This window comes from Magallana gigas, chromosome 2, assembly GCF_963853765.1.
Source record: "Magallana gigas chromosome 2, xbMagGiga1.1, whole genome shotgun sequence".
Taxonomy (NCBI): Eukaryota; Metazoa; Mollusca; class Bivalvia; order Ostreida; family Ostreidae; genus Magallana; species Magallana gigas.
This window is the reverse complement of record NC_088854.1, coordinates 629,699-655,707: the sequence shown is the minus strand read 5'-3', so window position 1 is coordinate 655,707 and position 26,009 is coordinate 629,699. Positions and strand designations below refer to the sequence as shown.

Below are 26,009 nucleotides of genomic sequence, written 5' to 3'. Positions count from 1 at the left end.
AAAGATGAAGGTTGTATGTCTGCATAATTATGATAATACTTTGTCACCTTTTTATACAATATTATTTTACTTTCTTTTACAGACGAATAATGAAGGTAGATAAGACCTCAGAAAGAAGAACCAAATTCATGGATAGTTATCCCGAACTCAATGTCTCAGTTGGACTTCAAGTTTATTCAGACAATTACACTATTGACGGTAATATCCCTGTTAGAATGAGCACTTTTCATATCATTTGAGATTTTTGAAATACCAGGGTACTTGGAATAAATTTGAATGGCTAATTAGGTCTTGCTAAAGCATTTTAAAGATTTATGGTTCAAAATGCTCTATTTTTTTCATTTTGATGAGCCTTAACATAATTCATAAGTACATGTATGTCATCAACTAGTTATCAAAACTCAATTTTGTTAGTAATTATCTGCTTAGAGCCGGTATATAGCTAAAAATCATTGACACAGCTTTGATAATTGATGCTTACAAGCTGAAGTCAGCGAGTGTTTTTTGACCATGGAGACAGTTTTGATCATTGTTCCCTACAAGCCGTAGACAGCGAGTGTCATGTATCATGAACACAGCTTGAATCATTGCTGCTTACAAGTTGCAGACATCGAGTAATCAATGACCGTGGACTTTTAATCATTATTGCTTAAAATCTGTAGAAAGCGAGTTATAGTTGATCATGGACACAGTTTTGACCATTTTTATTTACTAGCTTTAGGCAGCGATTAATAATTGATCATGGACACGGATTCCATCACTACTGCTTACATCAACGTTCGTCAACTTCATTTAAACGAATTAAAATGGAATTAAAAATCTCATACATTTTATATGATTAAATATGTAAATATTAAATTAAAAGAAATCATATACATTACTCAAATGATTTATTTACGATTTTGTAGTAAATCCTCTGTGTTCGAGAAATAATGGACTTTGTAGCACGTTCTGTTTTCCAACACCCACCGGAAGAACGTGTGGTTGTCAAGACAACACAGAACTTCTTTCAGATCAGAAAACTTGCGAAGGGGGTAAACAAATGTTTTTGATGAACAAGAGGAAAGCCAGTTTGTATTTTTTTTAAAAATGCATACAGAAGCATCATATAAATAATATAAATATTTAATTCTCAGTTTCCGTCTGTCCAACATCCCTGACAAATTTACAGTTACTGGACTGTGGGGCATATTCCGGACAAACATGTGAATTTGAATGCAAGAACGGCCTCCATAGAACAAACAACATATCCTTGAAATGTAACGCTTTGGGTCTATGGGAACCAGACCCCGATTCACTTTGCATAGGTAAATATGTAAGAAATGATAAGTTAGAATTCCTCTGTGTTTATTCAACATTGGACTGCTATTATCAAATTTGAATATCCGAAAACTATTACTAGTTTATCGCGTTTAATTTCAGAGCTACTATGTCCGTCTATTGTGTCGAATACTGTCTTGGACTTTGGCTGTACTCGAAGAATCGGGGAAGCTTGTAAATTTATCTGCAAGGAAAACTATATCCCATTATTTTCAGAAAATATTGTCTGCTCTGAAAAAGGAGTATGGAGACTTCAGAATTCGACAGAATTTTGTACAAGTAAGACCTTAAGACTATAATAGGTATGTTAAGAGATTCGTTGTTGTGTATTTTGAACTAAAGTGGGAAAATTGACCGTATTATCTTTTGAAATCAAAAAGTATATTTTAGAAAACGTCAAATAAGTCAGGATTTCTTTTTAATTTTTTTAGTGTAAAGGTTATTGAGTTATATCAGCTATAAGAAACGCTTGATTATATTTTTGTTTTGCCCTAAAACATTTGCTAGTTATTTAAGTCAAATAATGCAGGTTAAAATTATCCGAAGAAGACAAAACACACTGAGCTACGTATTTACACAATTGATGCGATTACGACATGGGATTTACAGCCAATGCTGATTCAATTATAAATTTGTGGTGAATCGTGAATTACAATTATTGTATGAAATAGATATGAATTATTCACTATTTGAATGCAGCGGTCTACAACTTGTTTAGTTCATTCTAGATAAACAATGATAAACTATGTATACTTGTAGCCAAGACTCCTACCACCCAGACCTCTAATAACTCTCTGATCGCTTGGTTGGGAACAGTTGCAAGTCTTACTCTGGTCGCAGTAATTATCATCATCGTGTCCTGCATGAAAAGGAAAAAGTAAGTATTGTATTGCATCTGAAACTGTCATTTATATTGGAGCAGTATTTCCATTTACCGTATCATATCGGCGACTATCAAAATAAGGAAATCTTCTTCAAGTCGTGTTCTTGATACAGTATGTATATTTACGTCTTAGATTTATGTAGCGTATTTTTCTGTATAGAATGTATCAAATAGTTTGATGCCATTTAGTTTATTTTTTGATTTACCTGAGGTACATGTAATCCGATTTCAAATTATATTTCTATTATCAAATGTTGTATCATACTTATTTAGTGTTCAATTATGTCGAACTGCAAAAGGTTGACTTTTAGACTGCGAGAACAAAACAAAAGGAATGTCATTACAGCAGTGATTCATATAATGGTGTCATTGGATTAACACACACACACACACACACATACGTGTATGACGTGGCAACTGAACACCTTAACTTCCCACATGCAAATGGACACTTCTTGAAAAATGGAGTTAGAGGGAAGAAATGTTCATTTTTTTACTAGAAATAACATCTAATAATGGTATTAGACCTAATATGTATCAAAAAAGGTTTATTTCGATCCTTGATTTTTCACATACCAAATGAACACTTAACTCATACACAACCAAGCGAACACTTTCATTTACACACTATCCATTGAACACTTCTAAAGCACACAGTCAACTGAGCACGTCTGGCACACACAGTCATTTCAACACGTATAATACACACAGCCAACTAAGCACATTTTGCACACACAGTATCAACTGAACACTTCTAAAGCACACAGTCAACTCAGCACGTCTGGCACACACAGTCATTTCAACACGTACAACACACACAGCAAACTAAACACATTTAGCACACACAGTATCAACTGAACCCTTCTAAAGCACACAGTCAACTGAACACGCCTGACACACACGACATCTGAACACATTTAGCACACACAGTCAACTAATCACTTTCTTTCGAAGACTTATGATATTACAGGTATCTGCGGCTGAAATCCATCTTTTTAAAAAATATATTTTCTGACCTTGACCTTTTGACTTCAAAAACAATAGGGGTCTTCTTATAATTTCAATGAAATGCTCAGAGAATCTTTAATATACTTCCGGGAAGTGAGTGTTCCAACAAACAGAATGACAGTCGAATGGAAAGAAAAATGAATGAAACCATTGAAATTGCAATGTTGCAGCATGCTGTCAAAAAAGGTAACGTTATGGGGTATATAAAATCCTCTAAACAGCTTGACAGGGTGGGGTGTTTGACTATGCACAATGCCTTTTCATACATACTGTAGATACCTTAACTTTCTATTTTATACTTTAGGGGAGTCATGCTTAATAATGTTCATGCCAATAAAAAGTAACTTACAGTACAGGTAACATATATTTATTTATAATTATTATGCAATTTTGGGACATTCAAATGATGCATACATTTCCACAACAAAATTTAATTTTTGAATGACCAAGTTCTGAGGTACAAAGTAATACATTTCATGCATATACTGTGTACAATATATAGTCTATATACTTTGACTTCGCTTTACACCTAGTTCCTCAGTTATGTCCACTCTGGGAGCTAACAATAAAGGTCAGACTCTGAAGCTTGATCTTTGATTTTCTTGAATATTACATGCATTTGCAAAGAAAATTATAAGAATCTTCGTATTACAGTCCTTAATTTTTTAAATATCATGAGATATTCCATTATACAACTTTTTATACATGTAATTATACTTAACAAAAAAAATTATACCATAGGTAAAAATTGTAAATTTTGTCTCTCTCCCTGCATCAAATTATCTATTTTTTCAAATTAGTTCAATGAACATTTATAAATCTTATATATCTTCAACATCAAAACTTGTAATACTAACATGTACATTATTGACTCTTTATTCCACTGCAATCCAAGAACCATTTTATTTCATCAAAGCACAAGGCCGTAACTAGACCTATATTTTTAGTGAGGCGAGGGGGACCGCCTAGGTCCGGGCCCCAGCGGGTCCAGGGCAGCGTCCTGGTGGGGGGACCAAGGGGGCGAAGCCCCCCGGAAGCTCCTGTGTTTTCGCAAATTTATGTGTTTATTTTTCAAATTGTATCGTTTTTTGCGTGTATGCAGAATCTTTTTCTGCTGAATACCGTAACTTTTCCCAATCTTTTGAATATTTTCGACCTTTAGTTGCTGGAAAATTGTATGAGTCTGTGTAGGATGCGCTTTGAGATAGTATGCGAAGCTTTTCGTTTTCAGATAAAGTCTTGTTTTTAAAATTACAAGGGTCTAGTTCTTGTATACTGTGACTAACTTTCAATTTCTTTTGAAGTACATGTGACATTGTTTCTTCATTATTACTGCAACTTTGACCAGGTACATTACTATCATCACCTAAAGTAATATCTGGAAATGTTTAAAAGTATAAAATTGGTTTCATATGAATAATTACCCTTGTATCTATTATTTTGTGAAATGTTATAAGTACATATGATTTGAAATGCAATGTATCGGAACGCAGACAGTGCCCCCCCCCCCCTTCTCACAACGACTAACAAAGTGTATTATACTTATTTATAAGGAAATGCCCTTCTTTCGTAAATTTTTTTTCTAAAAATCACACAATATATTTTTAAATAAAAATTCGATCACTATTTTACACCTCGAGAAAACTAAACCCCTAGGCTGAATGCCAAGTTCAATTACGCAATATGTTAGACCTAATGGACACAATGACATTTGTATTAAGTATAACATGTTGGTCTATCTAGGTTTCCGTTGACTCATTGGTATCATAAATATCAACACCAACCTTTTTCTGAAACAGAATCTATGGTGGCATAGATCTGCCACCACTTGTCAGATGATTATGTCGACTTGTCAGATCTTGATGTCAACTTCTCAGATAATTATGTGGACTTGTCAGTTCTTTAAGTCGACTTGTTACTTATCCACGTGTTTAAAAATTTAACACTATAACCTTCCCACGCCTAATTTGTGCCATCAAGTTGAAATAATATTTTCTGACAAGTCGACATAAGGATCTGACAAGTTGACATTAGCATCTTTTAAGTCGACATAAACATTGGACAAGTCGACATAATAATCTGACAAGTCGACACAATTATTTGACAAGTCGACATAATTTTTACAAGACAATATAACATCTGACAAGTCAACATCATTATCTGGCTTATAATATGAATGATAAATAAACTAGTGGCCTATGGTGGCATGGATCTGCTACCACTTGTCAGATAATTATATTGACTTGTCAGATGATTATGTCGACTTGTCAGATATTTATGTCAACTTGTCAGATCTTTTTGTTGACTTGTCAGAAAATCATCGTATTGAGTAGAAACTCAATAATTTGTTGTCAAAGCGTGTTATTGCCACTAACTGTCATGAACTTGTCATCATAATTATCTGACAAGTCGACATAACTATCTGACAAGTGGTGGCAGATCTATGCCACCATACGAATCACTTGACTTCCTACAAGATCCTGTTTTCAACCACAGATCCATATTTTCATTACGTCATTATACACACTATGCATAAATGACGAAATGATCAAATACACCTGCTTGAATAAATTCATTAAAGTACAAATTTAAAAAAAAAAATGATATTTGAAAGGCCTTTTAACATAATAAAAAGAAATACATCTCAAAATTTTCAGTGAGGCATTTGCCTTACTTGCCTCAATGGTAGTTACGGCCTTGAATTCATGCCAACCTTCACATAAGACTTTGAAAGTACCCGAGATTGAATGTGTAAATAATTCAACACCGATCTGCCGATTGTGAGGTATTTTTCCAAAGAACAATTAATTAGAATCATTTTACCTGTCTCGAGACAAGCCCACATCACGTTATATTTACATTAATACATGATAAACGTACTCCGCAGAGGCGGATCCAGCAATTTGGAAAAGGGGGGGTTCCATTTGATGACAACAAATATGTGCAATATTCATCATTTGTCAATAAACAAGGACTTTTTGAACGTTTTCCGTGCGTTTACAACTGTATTTAATAAACATATATCTTATCACTATCTATTTCAACAGCAGAGTGCACTGCATTATTGAGCGTTTTGCCGATTTGGTTTCCGTAAGATAGATTTGCATATCTAGCCTCAAGCCCAAGTCTCCATGCAGCAATGAGAAAGTACGTCTATGCTTGATAGAAAAGAAACACTAAGAAACAAAAAATCACTCAGACTAATTATATTACGACAAACTATTCTAAAAATGGATATTTTAATAACTTTTTTATGTACATGAATTTGATGTTTTTAAATTCTGAATTATTTATCGATTTTGATTTCTATCGATTGCCTTCTTAAATAAAGGTCTAAATGATAGGATGTGACATGATATGAAGTTTTGAAAAGTTGGGCATTTTCATGATAATTTACATATAAACCCTTTACACGGTATTTTTGTTACAGAATTTCCGATTCTTGGAAACAAAAAAGGCTTTCTTTTGCGTTTCATGTGGGTATGAAGGTAGCTAGCATTCCAGAGAAATAGCATAACCAGCATAAACGGGTCATGTAATTTTCTTTGTACAGTATTTTTCGTATGAAACGAAGTAAAACTCATCTATTATAATTACTTTAGTTAATTAACTAAACAATACATTTGAAAGAGGCTTTTTAAAGTGAAACGAATGCGTACTTGAACGTCGTTTTACTTGATGGCTTGTCAGTTCAAAACTGTATTAACTATAATCATTTTTTTTTAAAAAGAAATAGAGTAGACAGTACATTGTAGCTGTTATCATACATCTATGTTTTTAGCGATACTGCTTAATTTTGTGTATTTTTTCTTTGATTTTCCACATGTTTACTCAGCTAGTGTAGTAAACACCAGATGCTGAAGGGGAGTACAATGTACTTTATTTCGATAAAAAATTGATCTTTTCATATAAGAACAAAATTATGGGACGCAGTACGAAATTCTTTAAATAAGCAATTTTAGAAGCATTTCTTTGAGATAATTACAGTATTTCTATTATAAATGGGAAAAATTGCCTTTAAATAGGCATTGAACGTTTTAAAAAAAAATCATATGTCCCAGAGAAAGGGGGGGGGGTTCCGACCCCCGGAACCCCCCTCCCCCCCCCCCCCCCCCCCTGGATCCGCCAATGAGTCCGACATCAGATTTTTTATATTTCATCTCTTCTTTCGTTGAATTGAAAGGCATCGAAGTTCGGGACGATGTGATGTCACAATCATGCGCATTACGCTTGTCGTAAAAGGAAGCCCGAACAGTTGCGATTGATATACAGTGTACCGTATAATAACGTGTATTACTTACACATCATATTACCTTTATACATAAGGCCCGGGCAGAATTTTGTGATAGAAAAAATAATCCAGTGTCTGAATTGATATCATTATAGATATATTTTTTTCTTACGGAAGATTAAACGATTTTCTTCATAAAAATCAATACGTATTGGAAAGGGGGGGGGGTCTATGATATTGATTATGATATTCAACAAAATAATAAAATCAGAGAAGTCATCTCTCTCTCTCTCTCTCTCTCTCTCTCTCTCTCTCTCTCTCTCTCTCTCTGTGGAACATACTAGCAATGTTTTTGTTAAGATTTTTTTAATTTTTTATTGTAAGAATTGTATGTTATCGTATCACGACGATTTGAAACATATGAGATAGTTCAATAATCCAACCGTGAAAAGAAATGACTGCATTTAATTTTTGTTTGCTTGGGGAGCAGATGTAGCTAATATAATTTTTTAAAAATATATACAATATATTATAGTCAAAACCATTACTCTTTCATTATAAAAAAAACATATTTAATTTATAAATGTCTGCATGTTAAAATAATCGTTTTAAGTGTATTTAGTATGTAAATGGTTGCTTTATTCACCTGTGGTTTCAGTGATTGGAATGCACACTTTGCATATTATGATAGAAAATGTGAAAAAGTTCTAAGGCGAGTGGGAATTTGATAATTCTTTTGGATAAATATAATTGTAAATTAATTTGATGTTTGTTTTACCGATGAGTTAATTACACAGTTAAAAAAGAAAAAGAAATAGAATGGATGTAAAATGGGAAAATAGCAACATAGAGTCATTGTACAATTAAAAAAAAAGAAATTTGAAAAAATATTCCTGAAATGTAAATTAAATTATGGATGTAGTGTCTTAAATTAGAAAATACTAAGCATAGATTAAATGTTTCAAGTAAATCGGAGATGTATTAAGTCAGTATTCTACAGTATTTTTTATGCTTACGATCTATTAACCTCACTTTTTTCATATTTTTTTCAGGTTTTGTATAATTTTTGCATAATATTCACAAATCACTCATTTTTACTGTGGACAAATAACTTGAAATCTCTGAAATCTGTGAAATATTGTTATTTATTACATACTTAGTAATAAATACAGGTTTTTTGCACATGTGATACAGATGACATCACAAAATCCGTATCGGCCTCCGGGGCTGATACAGGTTATCAGCCCTCCAGGGCTAATACGGATCCGTATCACACCCCTTGCGGAACTCCTCTGCCTTTTTTCGCTTCGGCATTTTTGCATGTTTACAGACGAAAAATAAAACATTTTCAGTTATAGTCGACATTTGTAAGTGCAGTAGAAAACTTCAAATGCTAGCAAATGTTTTAAAGCAGTCAACTTTTAAAACATGAAGAAATTCCTTTCTGTAGCTTCATGTTTGTTAAAACAAGAAGAACTCATATTTCTATTTAATACATGTACTTTCAATTATTCTTTAAATTCAATTTGTTCAAGTTGATGCCTTTTTACATAATTTATTACTAATTATGTAATAAATATAATAATAAATACCCTTTTTCCATATCACAACCTGTATCAGCCCTCGACCAATATCATCCCTCGGGCCTTCGGCCCTCGGGCTGATATTGGAGTCTTGGGCTGATACAGGATGTGATATGGAAAAGGGTATGTATTATTCTCTATGCAATGCAATCAATACTTTAAGCAAAATTAAATGTTTATATAAGTTCCCATTTCGCTGATCGAGGTTTCATTTGTATTGTCATTTATAAAGAGCTTTTATTGACCATTTAAAGTTTGAAATGTAGTAGAAGTAATTTGAAAATTGACCTAAACCACGTGTCTGTGATGAAATATAAACATCTAGTAAATAAGCATGTTTTGTTATTCAGTCATCGGATTGGACAATTGTTTTCTGTAAGCGACTATGTGCGAAATAATATTAATGGACATATAACAGTATAAGGTAGATTCCTTGGACAAGCATATATCACTCTATTGTATTAATGGACGGTTGTGCACCCATGGCTTAGATAAGTACAGGTAATGTTGGCTTACTCAAATAAAAATGTTGAAGACTAGTAAGTTTCCTAATATTAGATTACTTCATCAAAACAAGTTTTAATAAAACTTGTGGAATCTCGTAAGGATATATTTCAAAACAAAGAAATATATTGATTGTTAATTAAAAAAAAATACAGCAAAAAATTCAATACAATTTAATTCAAACCACGGGATCTATCATTGAAACTCAAACCATAAGAAAATATGAAATCGCAAGCAGAATACAGCTATTGCAATAGACTGAAGAGAAGAAAACGGAAGGGGGTCTTGGGAATAAGTAACTTAGAAACAATACCAAAACGTAAGACATAGGTAAATAATAAAGGAACAATGTATATATTTGAATTTTTAATTTAAAATCAAATGATACCTTTTCTTTAGATATCAAGTCATCAGAACTTAGTTGTTCATAAGGTTTAGTTTGACATACAACTAATGTAATACAGAGATTATTGAACAATGTTAAAACGGCACATTGAAGAGTTGTGCCCAAAAAATCCCCAACATGCATGACCGTAAAAATTTCTTGTAGAATAACCTTTTTAACATGATTAATACGGCGAAATCTATCAAAACAATCATTGTCACCATAAAACATTTCTGCAACATCAAAACAATTCAAGATATCGAAATATTATACCCAAAAATCCATGGAAACTATATCAAGCTCGGTTTACACACACCCCCCCCCCCCCACCACACCAGCAAGCATGCCTATGAAAATTTCCTACGATGTGTCTTAAGACGTGTACTAGGATATTTCTTAGGACAATTTTCCATCATATACATGTGTGGATGTAAGGTGGTGGGGGTTAGTTTCCCCCCTTAGTTCTTAAAAGAATTTAGTTAATACAATATAATTAAATTTAGATCCGCTCGCATTATCGCTACACATACAGAAAACGCGGACCCATTGGCTGCGTTCAAGATCGTAGCGGCTAACCTATGAGCTAGGTGGTAGATATCTATAGATCTCTATTAAACAGACAGCTCTAGCCTAGCTGCTAAGTGTTAGATTTCGAATAAAAATATTTGAGTATAAAGTTATTTTTGGAACAAAAAAAGTTTATTTCAAGCGAAAATATATATGTAAATTTACATTTCATTTACTAAAATGTAGAAATTAATTTCCCATTTTGTTAAAAGCATGCATGTGTGCTGTGAAAGCGTACCTAAGGAAGCCATCTTGGATTTGGTACATAGCATCTAAAACTTATGCTACACTGTAGCTTTCTCTACGTAGCGGCTAGGCTAGCTCTCTGTTCAAGAGCGTAGTTTTACGTAGCGGCTACATGTATAGCAGCTACACTGTTGAACGCACTGATGGTGATTTATGCGAATACATGTTTTGTATAATTATAAATGCAACTCCCCTCCGTCCTCGAAACAAAATTTTCAGGTTTGGAGATGATTACTTTAATTTAAACATTTTCCTTACTTATCAAAACATTTCTGAGTCAGTTCTTATCAAAACATTTCTGAGTCGGTACTTTCTTTGTTGGCGTGTCCCCACTCCTCTTTTAGAGAAATGCTTAGATTCACGATCGATATGTTTAAGTTTTTTTTTCAAATTTAATTTAATCTATTATTTTCATCGATTTCCATTACATATCTTTAGTAGATTAGTCCATTTTTATCCGAGTTTTGGTAATAAGCTGAAATATAACAGAGCTACTTGTGTACAATTTAATAAACAAAGCAGAAACAAAAAAGCGGAACTACATGACAAATATACAAATTTTCTTTTCATAGTTATTTGTATTGCTGGAAAAGTAATAAGGCATAATACAATTTCTTGTCGTTGTTAACAAAATAAATCTCTCTCTCTCTCTTTCTCTCTCTCTCTCTGGGAAAGGAAGAGGAAGTCGCACTTATTAATCTTTCTCCGCGGCCTTTATCATTAATACCGGCTACTACCAATAAATGCAACAGGTTGGTGCATTATACAGGACTTGTACTTACATCTTTTGGTGGTAACATGTGACTGCATCCTCTTATCTTTTCCTTTTTGCCCCAAAATAGTTACTGGTATATTTTTATTTATTTCGAAAGGGCTTAGATAAATCTTCATCGTTTTAACCTTTAAATGCATAAATGTCAATTAATACGTGCATTTTTTAAACTACCATCTCCATTTACATTTGTACAGGCATATACATACATTCACACGGTACAGTGTTTATAAACTGATAAACAAATATTTGATTTCTTTACGCAAAAATCATTCTCAGTTATTTTCCTGATACCAGAGCTTCTTAAAGTCTTAGGAAAAGCTCGCGGTCGTCTTAAAGACTAAGATTAGGAGGTTTCCTAAGATAGGATAGCTTCGATGGCCTCACTTAAGACTGAGATATGTCGTAAGTTTGTCTTAAGATATGCCTTCATCCTAAGTATTAGCTTCATAACCATTCCTGCAGTTTCAGAATTTACCGTAATTCTGAGTCGTATTCAGCCAAGCCTTAAGGCGGGTTTACGGTAATACAAGTCGTGTATAACTTGCCGCATGCAGCAAAATATTGTGTGAAATATGCTATTACTTGTATCATACAACTTTTGAGGTAGAGTATGTTCCTATTCTGTACAACAAATTGTATGCGACCTTTTTGATCCAATTAACCCACGAACGACTTTAGCTACAAACTGTAGTACCTGCAACAAATTTTGAATTGTTTGGTGAAACATTTATACATTGATTTATAAAGTAAAATACGAACAAATTAGATAATCGTTCGGACAAATAAGATAATCGTTCGGACGAATTAGATATTTGTACGGACAAATTAGAAAATTCGTTCGGACAAATTAGAAATTTGTTCGGGCAAATGAGAAATTAGTTCGGATGCATTACATATTAGTTCAGACGAATTAGTAAAAATGGGAATAGGTGTCAGGACACCTCGATAAATGCGCGATTTGCACCAAGACATTACATTTTATTTGTTATTCTCTGCAAAATAACTTTCATGAACAACATCATCAATAAATATTTGGATGATACGAGTATTTTTCATCATGATCTCTTTATTACCATATTCATTTACAAAAATGAACGTGTTTGTACTGATCCCAGGGCTGTTCCTAAGTCCCGGGAGCCGGGGAATTACCCCGCATTTAATGACGATATCACCCGGTTATTCTGGTATACCCACTCAACCTCCTGTTAGAGAAGGAACCCCGCACCCACTTCTACTTTTTTAATGTGCTCTGCTATTTCAATTCTTTTCATTTCAGGCAGACAATCCTGTGATCCTCATATTTAATTTACTAATTAACTAAGAAGAAAAAATGCACTGAAATGAGGAGCAGGTCAGGCACGTCGCATCGGGAGGCAGAGGGCCTGCCCCCTTTTTGGGGCACCTTAACTTTTTATATATAAAAGAATATAAAAATTCTATGAGATAAGTTAACTGGCCCCTCCACTTTTGGGGCACTTAAACTTTTTATATATAAAAACTATGTTCTAGTGCATTGGTCCTTCGATTTTACTGATTATTTTCTCTCTCTCTTTTTTTTTTCTTTTTTTTTTTTGCTTGCTTGTCAAGAAATACTGTGGATTGCAAAATGTTTTTGTAAAATTCTGCCACCACCCCCCCCCTCCTTGAAAAACGATGCTACGTGCCTGCAAGTGGAATGAAAGAACATCGAAAAGTGATTAATTCCGGGGGTATATTGTGGCACAACCTCGAAAATAGTTTCAAACGGTTACGTCTAAATACACTGCTTAAAAAATGTATCTTAAGCTAACCCATAGCTTTTCAGAGCATAATTATAGGCACCCCCTTTATTTGAAAGCTTGAATTTCATTTGCAGCATTTGTAAATTATATTAATACGGTTTCACAGTACCAGTTCGAAGGTATGATAGACCAATGACTCACTAGTCAGGGGATATTCTGAAGCCCACTCCTAATATAATGAATGAATGATTGAATGCCAGAATATTTTTCAACTACCCCCCCCCCCCCATTTAAGAACATTCAGTTGTCTTAATCATTGAGAAGTTTAAAGGCATTATTCATCTTTATTCATAAAAGAACATACAATAACAAAGCAGGCCAAATTTTGCTGTCATAGGATTAAATATTCATAGACAATGCAGTTTTCTTCAAAATTATAAACAATACAAACTATCGACACTATTCAGAAGGTGTCATTTTCCTTCACAACCAGAATGATTGTAGACTTATCATAATTCAGCGTAGAAAAGAGGCCCCATACAATATTTATGGCAGATCATCCTTTAAACCCTACTTTTAGCCTAATGTCCAAAATGTGAAAAAAATTAATCCATATGATGTGGGAATGCTTGCACATGAATTTGAAATGTGTCATATACTTGCTAGTTTTTCACTTGTACACATTTTCATGCAGTTATTCCCTTGCTTTAAGAAAACTTTTGGATAATGTTTGTCTTATATGAACAAGTGGTTCTTAAAACAAAAGTTTTTAAATGACACCATCCAATTATCATATTTCTCTCCACTTGAAAAAGAAAGCAGCCCTTTATTTGAATAAACTTTATTCCCTCTAAGCAGAGAAACTTTGTACTAAATGTGGTTTAGATTGACATTAATAGAAAATATATTAAAAGTTAATTAAGTTAATGTTAATGGAAGACATATATAAATGACACATGATTGGACACCAGAAAGTTCTTTTTTATTAGAATGGTGCAATTGAGCCTTTGGTGAGCTAAAATCAATATCCAGATTTAGCAGGTGTGTTATATCTCATTGAAGTAATGTACACAAATGTAGTTTTAAGACAAATCACTTCAAAATTTGAATATTGGTACAGTTTGGAGATCTCAATTCCACTGGCAACAGTCAAAGACAATCAAGTCCTAGTATGTTTTTTTTTTTTTTAAATTAATTTGCTTCCTTTTAAAGCTTTAATTCAATTGTCACAGCAGATTTGGTTTTACTTTAATGAAATATTTTCATCACTTGCTGGCTCTCTCAGTTAGGCATTTAAGCACTCAAAATGGCTGGGTTATTTTTTTTCTCTGATGAACACTAGGAAATTTCTTTCTCGTCCTTGTTCTTTTCTTCAGCCCACCATCATGTGTGCATCTATACTGAAATTAAATTTAGATATGATTATTTAGTCATGCATATTAAAAAAACCCACTTTAACCAAATCTAGCTTCCTCAAATCCCCAATATATATAAATATATACAGTTGAACTTCAGTATCTCAAACACAGATATCTTGAATACCATGGATATGTTGAACTTAAGGTGAAGTCCTAACCATGTATTTCTTAATATTTTTTTACCCTGGATATCTCAAACCCTTAGATATTTTTTTTCATGGTACCATTGAAGTTTTTTCTCAGTCAAATTGAATTCGAGATAACAATGTTTTTGGCTGTTGTTTTATAAACTGTATGTGGCCCTACTTATGATGTTCAATTTTTTTTAAGGAAATGCTTACCAGTATACATGTTACTGTTGTAAGTATTTGTTCATTGTTATTTGTAAATTAAATAAATTTAAAAGTAAAAATTATTCTGGTGTACAGATATTTTGGAGACTCTCTAGAACATTGGTATATTCATTAATTCTAAATACACATACATGTATCGCAAAAAAATTTGATCTACATATACATGATGTATACATATAGAACATGCTAACTAAATTTTTAAAAATCTCACTTTTCAGAGCACAATCATAAAAAAACAAAGAAGTGTGAGAAACTAAATTGGACAGATTGATAGCTAGAAAGAAAGATGAACAAAGAAGTAGGAAAACTATACTGATAGTTTGTTATCCCTCTCGTTTCACTGGCTGGGGATTAATAAAATAGGAGTTAACACCCCCTCAAAAGTTAAAAGACCCATGCAGCTTTATTTGAATTAAGAATTTAAACAAGAGGCCCAATAGCCACAATGCTCACCTGAGTTAATTTGTCTCTGCTGTTCTTCAACAGATTCCCCCTTACTTATTGTGACCCCACCCTACCCTTGGGGGCATGTTTTCAACAATTTAGAATCTACACTACGCTTTTCTGGCCCAGTAGTTTGTGAGAAAATGATTTTTAAAGATTTTGCTTATATATTTCAATGTAAAATTTTGATTTCCTATTGGGTCCCACCCTACCCCCTAGGGCCATGATTTGAACACTTTAGAATCTACTCTACCCATGCAAGGAAGCTTCCACATAAGATTCAGCTTTAATTTCTGGCCCATTGGTTGTTGAGAACGAAGTGCAAACTTGATGTATAACTCATCAAGGTTAAGTCACATGCCAAAAGTCAGCCCAATATCTGCAAGCGTTTAGAAAAAAATTGCAGAAAACCCTAAACAATTGAAAAGGTCATAATTCCATCAAAAATCATTGAAGTGGAACATAATGCAAACTTGATCTGTAACTCTTCAACTCACATACCAAAAATCATCTCAATATCTGCAAGCATTTAGAATAAAGTGCGGAAAACCAAGTGGGACAGACTGACAGACAGAAAGACAGACGGATGGACAGACAGACAAACAGATGGATGGACAGACTGAGGAAACCTATAGTCCCCTGCGGTTTCACTGGTAGGGGACTAATAAGAGTGTTGACTTTTTATAACTAACATTAACTTAATTGATGTTTCTGAAAAATAAGAAACAGAATACTTTAGTTCCTAAATATTGTAATAGATTGTGATGTTTTATAATAATTATTAAGGGGTCACAATGCCTTTAATATTGATCTACTTTTTGTTAAAATAAATTTGCTATATTTTTCATAAATTGATACTTAAAAAAAATATAATAAAAGAAAGTTAAGGCTTATTAATAGATACATTTTCTAAAATACTCTATTAGTATATAGGTAACACAATGACATTAAACATGTAACTATAGTTTGATCTCTATATGAAAATTAAATTTTGCTTTTATTGTTTTCAAATTTTGACCTGTCAAACTCTATAAAAAATAATATAACAAATGTAGCCTTTTTATTTGGTCGTGCTCGGTTGATATGCTTTTCTGTGAAGTTGATATATTTGTGGATCAACCTCATGAAAGGGCTACAAAACAAAACACTTGTTCTTATAGCTATCTGTGTCATTTTCTCTAAGTAGCACTTTGAATGTTTTAGAAGCAATTAATTCTATCGTTATGTATACAGCTCTGACTATGCGGGGCCACTAGGCTATCTGCCCGCTTTGCACCAGCTTGTTCCATTATGCCTAGGGAGGGAATCGAACCCTCGTACATAGTCATTGGACTGTACCATACAAACAAACAAACAAAGATCTCTCTCTTTCTCTCTGAATTAGATTTCGTAATCATCAATAAAGCTGATATGATATATTTGAGCACATTTTATGTTATCAACCAGGAAAATGAGTGGGTTTAATTCCTTCTATCAACAGAAAAAAAGAATACATGTACAATTTAAAGGTTAATTTTTATCAAGCACAACACTTCTTATTTTTGTGTCATTTTCTCTAAGAAGCACTTTAAATGTTTTTGAATCAATTTATTCTATCATGATTATAATTACAGCTCTGACTATGCGGGGCCACTAGGCTATCTGCCTGCTTTGCACCAGCTTTCTGTTCCATAATGCCTAGGGAGGGAATCGAACCCTCGTGCATAGTCATGGAACTGTACTACTTAAAAACAAAAAATAAACGGTTTAAAGGTTATTTAGCTGATAATTCTTCAGCATATGGAGAAAACCATCTCAGTAGTGTACCTGAAGGGGTGGATACTGAAGTTATAGCTAAATGCATTAAATTTCATCCTGTTTTTACTTTCAGGTAACTGTACTCAAGATATAAATCAAGATAAAAGAGAGGATTAAAAGATAAAAATACCAAAGCAAAGTGATTAGGAATATAGATTTTTAAATGATAAATTCATAACAATGGCTTTCCTACAGGGGGTGTAAGTTCAAAATAATACGATTATCACCTAAACTAATGGTCATTACTTCTTTGTATCAATGTAACTTAGGATAAATTAGGATATAAATACTGTCTGTCACATCTATTAAGATTAAAGGGGTTTACTTAGTGGTTAACGAAACTGATTTTTCAATGATAAAATGAAAATTATGGGTTTTCTGATGGGGGTTTAATTTCGAAATAAAGGGATTTTTCCTAAAGGTAAAGGTGTTTATTACTTTGTATTGATGTGATATAGGATAAATTAGGGAACAAATATTGATCCCAAAAGATTTAGGGAGTTTCTTAAGTGATTAACTATACCGATTTTCAACAATAAATTGAAAATAATGGATTGTCTCAGGGGGGTATAATTTCTAAATGAAAGAATTTTTCCTGAAACTAATGCTGATTATTTCTTTGTATTTATGTAGTAAAGGAGAAATGAGGGTGTAAGTCTTAATCCCAAAAGTTTTTGGGGGTCTACTAAGCGTTTAACTACATCCATTTATGAACGTTAAACTGAAGAATATGGGTTCTTTCCTGGGGATGTAATTTCTTAATTAAATGATTTTTTATTTAACTAATGCTGTTTAATTCTTGCCAATATTGTCATAAAGGATAAATGAGGGTTTAGGTAACAATTCTGAAACATTTATGGGGTCTCTTAAGCGTTTCAGTATACCCATTTGTTAATGCTAAAATAGAAAAAATTGGTTCTTTCTTGGAGTTGTTTTTTCATAGTAAAATGATTTTGCCTTCGACTATTGCTGTTTATTTCTTTGTATTCATGTAATGAAGAATAAATATGGGTGTAGGTATTCATAACAAAAGATTTAGGGAGTTTCCTAAATGATTTACTACACTGATTTTTTAACGATAAAATGAAAATTATGGGTTTTCTCTGAAGGTGTTATTTCTCAATAAAAGGATTTTTCCTGAAACTAAAGCTGATTATTTCTTTGTATTAATGCACTAAAGGAGAATTGAGGGTGTAAGTCATAATCTCAAAAGTTTTAAGAGGTCTACTAAGCGTTAAACTATATCCATTTTTTAACGTTAAAATGAAGAATATGGGTTCCTTCATGGGGATGTAATTTCTTAATAAAAAGATTTTTCATTTGACAAATGCTGTTTATTTCTTTGTATTCATGTAATTAAGGTTATATAAGGGCGTAAGTATTCATACCAAACGATTTAGAGAGTCTCTTAAGCGTTTAATTATATCAGTTTATTAACGTTAAAACGAAGAATATGGGCTCCTTCATGGGGGTGTAAATTCTAAATAAAAAGATTTTGCCTTAAATTAATGCAGTTTATTTCTTTGATTCGATGACCAAGCCAGCTACAATAATCAATATCTATTCAACAGGTCCAGTACGTACTATCTCTTGATTTAGCTATATAACATATAAAATATTACCTAAGAAATCCTCCACTGTGTTTTGGTAGTTCTCATTTTTTGCCTTTTGTTTTGTAAATGAGTGCAGCCTCCTGGCAGAAGATGCACATAGCAAACAGGAACTTAATGGAATAAGTTTTAGCGGAGTCTCCATAAGAATAACAAAAAATGTGACTTCGGTAAAAGTAAAAGTGAAACCAAAACTAGGTTAAAAGTAGTTCCTTTCCCAACATTCAAAGCGTGCTATGGATGCCATCGCATGACGTCCAAGGTTAATGTCGAGTGCGCGAGACATCCGAGTAGTTCCGAGTGCATCAAAACTCTTAAATTCCATCTTAGTCTAACTCACGCATCTTCCATGAATTTTTGAAAATCATGATTTTTGTTATTTTTGCCAGTTCAACATTATTTTCTTGACTTAGTGGAAGTCTGATGAAAGTCCTGAGGATTATACTCTACTATTCTTTTTTTCACACTCCTATGGACTTTATTCTGATGTGTTTTATTTGGTTTCTCACAATCCTTAAATCTTTGTATTGTGGCTCCCTGCTTCCTTTTAACTTGGTCGATATCATGTGTTCTATGATCCACAACAAGCTGTAGAACAGAGGTCCTTCCTTTTACAGGGTGTGTTGATAATATAGGTTCATAACTGAAAAGACAAATTGATTACCTTCTATATAGAAACCTCAAACCAAGTCAATAAATATATATTGAATATGTTTACATTAATATCAACTTACATAGCTGCACTATACCGTCAGATTGCAAGGGTTAGAAGACCACGTTGAAGCAGGGACTTATACATACTTACTATTTATTATTATGTCCCTGGGAGAAATAAACAGCTAAATATATTGACACTCCCCCCATCCCAGGGTGCCTCCCACCTTTAATTCCTCATTAATTTTTATATATTTTTTAAAAGAAGAAAAATTGATTTATCATGAGAAATACATGTAACAAAAAACTAGTCTGTAGTACATGTATTATTATTGTAAAATATCATTACTATTTTTTCCCCTTAATTCATGATTGTCGATTTGTATGAAAATTATTTGTATTCTTTTCATCATAATAAATGTTAACTCATTAATTGTTCGGCTTTAACCAGAGACATGTAAAAACCTTTAAATCATTTTTCGACTATCATTTAGAAAATTCACTGTCTTTTTTGTTGTGCCTTTGTATGACTTCTGGGCCCAAAATTGGAAATTTAAACAGTCCTTACTTACTTACTAGCTTACTTTAAACGTGCAGAATTTACGTTTCATTTATGTGTTTTCTAGTTGACAGCTTAATGTATGTACACAATGTTAACAATGATTTAGTAGACCACGTACCTATATAAAGCACAAGAGCGTACAAGGCCTGACAAATCCCCCGGTACCCAGGATTTTGAAATGGCATATGAACATATAAAAAATCTTTACATTTGAAACTGTGCATGAGTACATGTACATGTATAATATAGAGCTGCATTCTCTGATAAATAAATACTATACAATAATATATGTACTTGGTACTTATCTCCTTTGTTTTATTTGATGCTTTCTAAGCATTACAACATGATTTCATATCTGTGCTAGCGCTAATTTTATCCGACATTGTATGTACAGAACATGAACATTAGGTAATTGTTGTCATTATATAAATGGCATTAGATATTTTCTCATAATCAATAAAAAAACAAAACACGATTTATTTAAAGGCAAATGAATTAAAAATAAAACGCCGTCTATACGGTTCGAACACCCACTCCTTGGAGAAGTATGGACTTAACGAGCCAGGCTCCGCCTATCGCAGTGAGCTACGTTGACACATTAGAGTACGGGTGAATAAATTGAACTTTTTTGACAATTATTAATAAAATAAAACGTGAAAATCACAAATTTGACCCATTATGGGTCTAGACTCCATTTTAATAAATCAATAATAAAAATCAAAATAAACTTATTCTTTAAATAAAAGTACTTTAAGGATGGAGTCAGGACCCATTCATACCTAATTTTGCAATTAAAAACAGTGAATGATCCAAGATTTAGGCAAAAAGCGATGTGCAGCTTAATTTGGAATCTAAGGCCTGTCGTGTTTATAGAATGAAAGCACAATATTGACTTCCATCGTGAAATTTACAATGAAAACAATCCATACAAGTCAAAAATAAATTTTCTAACTTGAATTGAAATTCTTTCGTCTTCATTGCTCCGAGTGGGGGATATGCAACGTCTTGTACGCCCCTGTTCTTTATATAACCGAAACTGAACGTTTCTCCTGCCCATAACACATGGCGTGACCGACTCGAGTCGTAAATTCGAATGTTTTCATATTAAAAACGAAAGTAGATCTACTTTCGTTTTTAATATGAAAACATTCGAATTTACGCTTCAGTTGAACATGTGTTTTTTTGGCTGACAGCTTAATATATACACAATATTAACAGATTTAGCAGACCACGTACCTGTATATAACCCAAACTGAACGTTTCCTAGGTCCATTACCAGGGACGTATATACGTCCCTGCCATACACATGGCATGACCGACTCTACTTTCTTTTTTAAAATGAAACCTAACTTGATATGACATAAACAAAACATTATTAATTTCTGACAGTATATTGGGTTACACAATGCAAAAGATCTACGTTGATTCAATTTGAAATATATTAGATTTATATGCACATGCAGAAATTGTTTCAGAATCTCACCGCGAGTACAACATATGCCAATGTTAAATGGAATTTTACCTACCCAGAGACATAGATATAGAAAAGATTTCTTTGTGTTTTCACTCAAATTAATAATAAAAACTGTATGTTTATTGGTTTTAACCATTTATACTGCAATCATGCAACTATGTACATTGTAACTCTGCCTTATACTTGTACATTCTTGAGTAGACAATAGTGCCGTAATGTCATATATTATTATGAACATATCTTTCCTCATAATTCATAGGCCATATTTAATACATAAAATTTTGTCTATATATTTACAGGATTCTTTACTTACCTTTTTCAAAGTTTACTTCGTCCCCATGTTCATAACAAAGTGTGAAACGGGTACTGTATTATGATGTCATTTTCCACGTCATTTGATGTAACGAGCATGCGCACTTGCAATGTGTGTAAGTCTCGCCGAGAAGAAAAAATGATGGATCGGTGGTCATCTTATACACACTCATTACACAGATCTCATGCATCCGGTCAAATTAACACATTTTTTTTTTTTAATCAGATGCATCCTAGGACATTTTCTAGTTGATTTATAACAAAATCCAACTGAACACCGCCATTTCGTGTTCATTTGGATTTTTGCGTGTTCATTTAAACGTGTGTCGTCTAAAGCCCGTGTTCCGTTGACAGGGTTTACAAACACACACACACACACACACACACACACACACACACACACACACACACACACACACACACACACACATATATATATATATAAAGCACTTAATAGAATCAACAACACTAGGCGCATCTTTAAAGTGTCGGATCTAATAAAGATACTAAGCAAGTAAACTGAATATATATAAAGCACTAAAAATGGCCAACGACAGGAACATTAGATATTGTCAAATGTTTGGGACAACTAGTCCTTTCTTTAGGAAAAAAATAACATGGCTAAAACAAAGAGAACACAATCTAGCGCTACTGCTAAAACTTCTAAAGAAACTATAAAAAAAACAACATTTACTACATTATAAACAGTTTTCGTTCACATTCTTAACGACGGTGTTCAAATGCGGCCGATCGCTCTAAAAATAAAACTCGTTTGAACCATTGTTTCGCTGTAGTTTGAGTGGGGAAGAGTCCGAGCGTCGGTCTAGAGATACAGCTTCTATCCCATCTACGGCCTACCATCAACAAAACAATGTGTACATTACCAACTCCGGGAGGTCATCAAGTGAATATGACAATTTAGATGAAATGATGCTGAGATATTTTAGTTACATGGAATTTGACGGGGAGTATTATTCGGAAATCAACAACGTGTTCAACTTTGACAGTACAAGTACTTCTTGAATCATTACTGGGCCATAATGATATTTCAATGTTGTTCATAGCAGCCTGTGACAATATGTCAAGATACTTGTATCCTTCTTTTTTATATTTTCCCATAAACCATTGATATTGTTGATTTTTTGTTGACTTTTTTTTTATCCAATTTTGTGACAATAATCGTCAAATATATAAAATCATTGACAGGGATGGGGAAATGGTAATATGGAACGGTTGACTTTAATTAATTAAACCAATGATGTACTTAAAAGTAATGTGTAATTAGCAAAATTTCCAATTACATGTAATTGTAATTCCATTCATTATTTTTTAAAGGCCAATTCCCCATCCAAAGACTCATTTGAGACAAATAATTCTGATGATTTGCTTGATATCTTTCCAAAAATTTAGATATCCCCCCATGAAAATGAATGAAGTTTCATTGATTTATAGGTAAATTGTTTTGTTATATATTTAAAGGGGCATGGTCACGATTTTGGTCAAATTTTATTTTTCTGTATTTATTATTTACAATGCTTTAGGAATGCATTTCTAATGATCAAATGAAATATAGATGCCAGTCGATGAGTTTTAAGCAATATACAGGGCTCACAATTCTTCGTCATGTAAACAAGGCTCGTGCCCTGTTTTTGTTTACATAGATTCAATATACCATTAAAAAATCTTTTTCAAGCTGATTTGTCTATCTTTTTATTCATTTTAAGCATAAATGAACAGTTACTAACGATTAACATATTCATTTGAGGTCTAAAACTGGAATGTTTTACTTCAACATTCAAAATGTAAACAATCGCCTTGTTTACATAGAGAAGAAGTGTAAGCTTTGTAACTCGCTTATAACTCAACAAATGACAATCAAATTTTGGTTGCCTATTTAAAAAGCCCTACTGAAGCATTGTAAACATTAAAATCAAAAAAATAATTTTTGACCAAAATCGTGACCATGTCCCTTTAAAGCATCTCAATCTTCTCCTTTTGTTTTTATTGTGCACATGGTCATGATATTGAAGATGAGTGTGCTTTTATTTATTTAATCAGCACAGAAATATCACTATTTTATTTGTTCTCAACATTTATGAAAAAATTAATTCAGAATTCATAATGAAGGAAACTACTTTTTCGTGCCGAAGGCCCTTTTAAAAGAAAATGATGAACATTTCAATGTTATTTTTATTTGATTGGGCTTTATCCTTTAAAGATTTATTAGGTTTTGAACATATTTTGTAGGGTCCGTTAAACGATAATTCAGATTAAACAGTCAAAATAAAACTAAGAAGCAAAAAGTATTATTCATGGAAGTACTTCAAAGTGAGCAATTATTTCAGCACAACGTCACCTCTGATAATGTTCGCATATAAAACGGAATACTTTTTTGTTTATCAGAAATGTCTGGGTTTTTTTACATTGGGAATTTTCTTTTGTGAAATTGATTAATGGGTGGGATCTAGTTATAGAAGTAAACTTCTAGTTTTGGTATTGTTGAAGGAAATTGATCATTTAGCTACCGACACATACATTTACTTATTTGCAGTATATTTTTTAGACAATTAACGACAGTATCTGCAGGTGTCATAAAAAACGAAGAACTAGCACAAGCACACGATTTAAAAAAGGTTCCTAAAGGTCTTAACGGTCACCTGAGTAGCATATAACCCATACACAAACTTGTCGAGGAGTCTCAATTATTCATTTAATTGGGTTTCATTCTCGAGTAGAAAAATTATATTTGTAATGACGACCACCTCCCTGCTTGAAATCTTTCAAAAAGAACTATGAAACCTATAATTTTGGTGATAAACTTAAAGATCTGGTTTACAAAATCATGAATTTAGTTTTCCTTTCAGGTGTGTGGGAGTAAAGAAGATAATTTTTTAACATTATATGCATCAACACTTATACATCCATTTTGGCCCTGCCCTAGAGTCAAATCCATACTCAAGGGGACATGAAATTTATAATGTTAGTAGAGGACTTCCTGGTAAACATAATTATGAAGTCAGTTTTTCATTCAGATGTGTGATAATAGAGAATATGAAGAATTTAAAACATTATATGCATTAACACTATATTGCTATATCCCCCCATGTCCTGAACCCCTGACCAAGGGGCCATGAAATCAATTTAGGTAGAGGAGTTAGTGTACATTATAACAATGTATTCAGTTTTTTGACCACATGTTTGGAAGTAAAGAAGAAGATTTTTTAAGATTTCATACATTTTGACTATATGGCCACATTGGTCCCACCCTAGAGCCCGAGCCCCTGACACAGGGGTCATGAATTATGGTGCAATTATCATGCAATTAGTTTTTAACAAATGTATATGGGAGCAGAGAAGAAGATTTTCTAAGATTCATTACATTTAACTATATGGCCATATTGGTCCCACCCTAGAGCCTAAACCTCTGACACAGGGGTCATGAATTTCACAATTTTGGTAGAGGGCTTCATGGACATCATTATCATGCATTTAGTTTTTAACTAATGTATATCTGAGTAGAGAAGAAGATTTTCTAAGACTCAATACATTTTTACTAAAATGGCCATATTGGCCCCACCCCAGAGCCCGAACCCCTGACCAAGGGGCCATGAATTTCACAATTTTGGTAGAGGGCTTCATGGACATCATAACCATGCAACCAGTTTTTACCTCACATGTGTGGGATTAGAAAAAAAGGTTTTTGAAAATTTGGCTTTTTTAATATTTGGCCCCAGCTTTTGTGCCCAGGGGGTGGTAGAGCCATGTATTTCACAATTTAGATTCCTCTTACCATAGAGATGCCTCACATGAAAAATGGTAACAATTGAACTTGTAGATTTTAAGAAGAAGTTAAAAATTTAAAATTGTTAACACACGACGGACGACGCACGACAACGGACGAAAACGGATAACAATAGTTTACTCAGGTGACCTAAAAATTGATGAGAGCGTTCTGATATTCTAAACAGGGACGGCTATCTGAAGGTTGAAAATTTGGCCGAAACAATTCTTCATTTTCAGAAGGTGGCGTGGGGTGTTGATGCTTATATGGGCTTGTTTTCCAATAGGAAACTCTTTGTGGGAGAAAAGTGTATGTCACAGAACTGGGTTCAAAAAATTGGTTAAAGATGTTGTTAAAAATGTACTTTAGCATTTTTATAAG

At 33.1% G+C, this 26,009-nt stretch overlaps 1 protein-coding gene and 1 long non-coding RNA gene across 2 annotated transcripts in view; one reads left to right on the top strand and one right to left on the bottom strand.

The window, feature by feature from the left end:
• Positions 1-23,503, top strand: part of LOC105345554 (low-density lipoprotein receptor-related protein 4) — a 33,886-nt gene extending 10,383 nt beyond the window's left edge. The window contains exons 17-22 of the mRNA XM_066074354.1: positions 83-198; positions 909-1,034; positions 1,137-1,307; positions 1,423-1,599; positions 2,080-2,197; positions 22,642-23,503. Coding sequence (XP_065930426.1) covers positions 83-198; positions 909-1,034; positions 1,137-1,307; positions 1,423-1,599; positions 2,080-2,197; positions 22,642-22,870 — 937 coding nt within the window. The 3' untranslated portion in view covers positions 22,871-23,503. The remainder of the gene's footprint in view (positions 1-82; positions 199-908; positions 1,035-1,136; positions 1,308-1,422; positions 1,600-2,079; positions 2,198-22,641) is intronic.
• Positions 13,602-21,411, bottom strand: LOC117686764 (uncharacterized). The gene is made up of 3 exons (XR_010710581.1): positions 21,298-21,411; positions 18,858-19,488; positions 13,602-14,623 (listed from the first exon to the last, which is right to left on the bottom strand). It is a non-coding gene; the product is annotated as an uncharacterized lncRNA (long non-coding RNA).
• Positions 23,504-26,009: the final 2,506 nt, after the last annotated feature.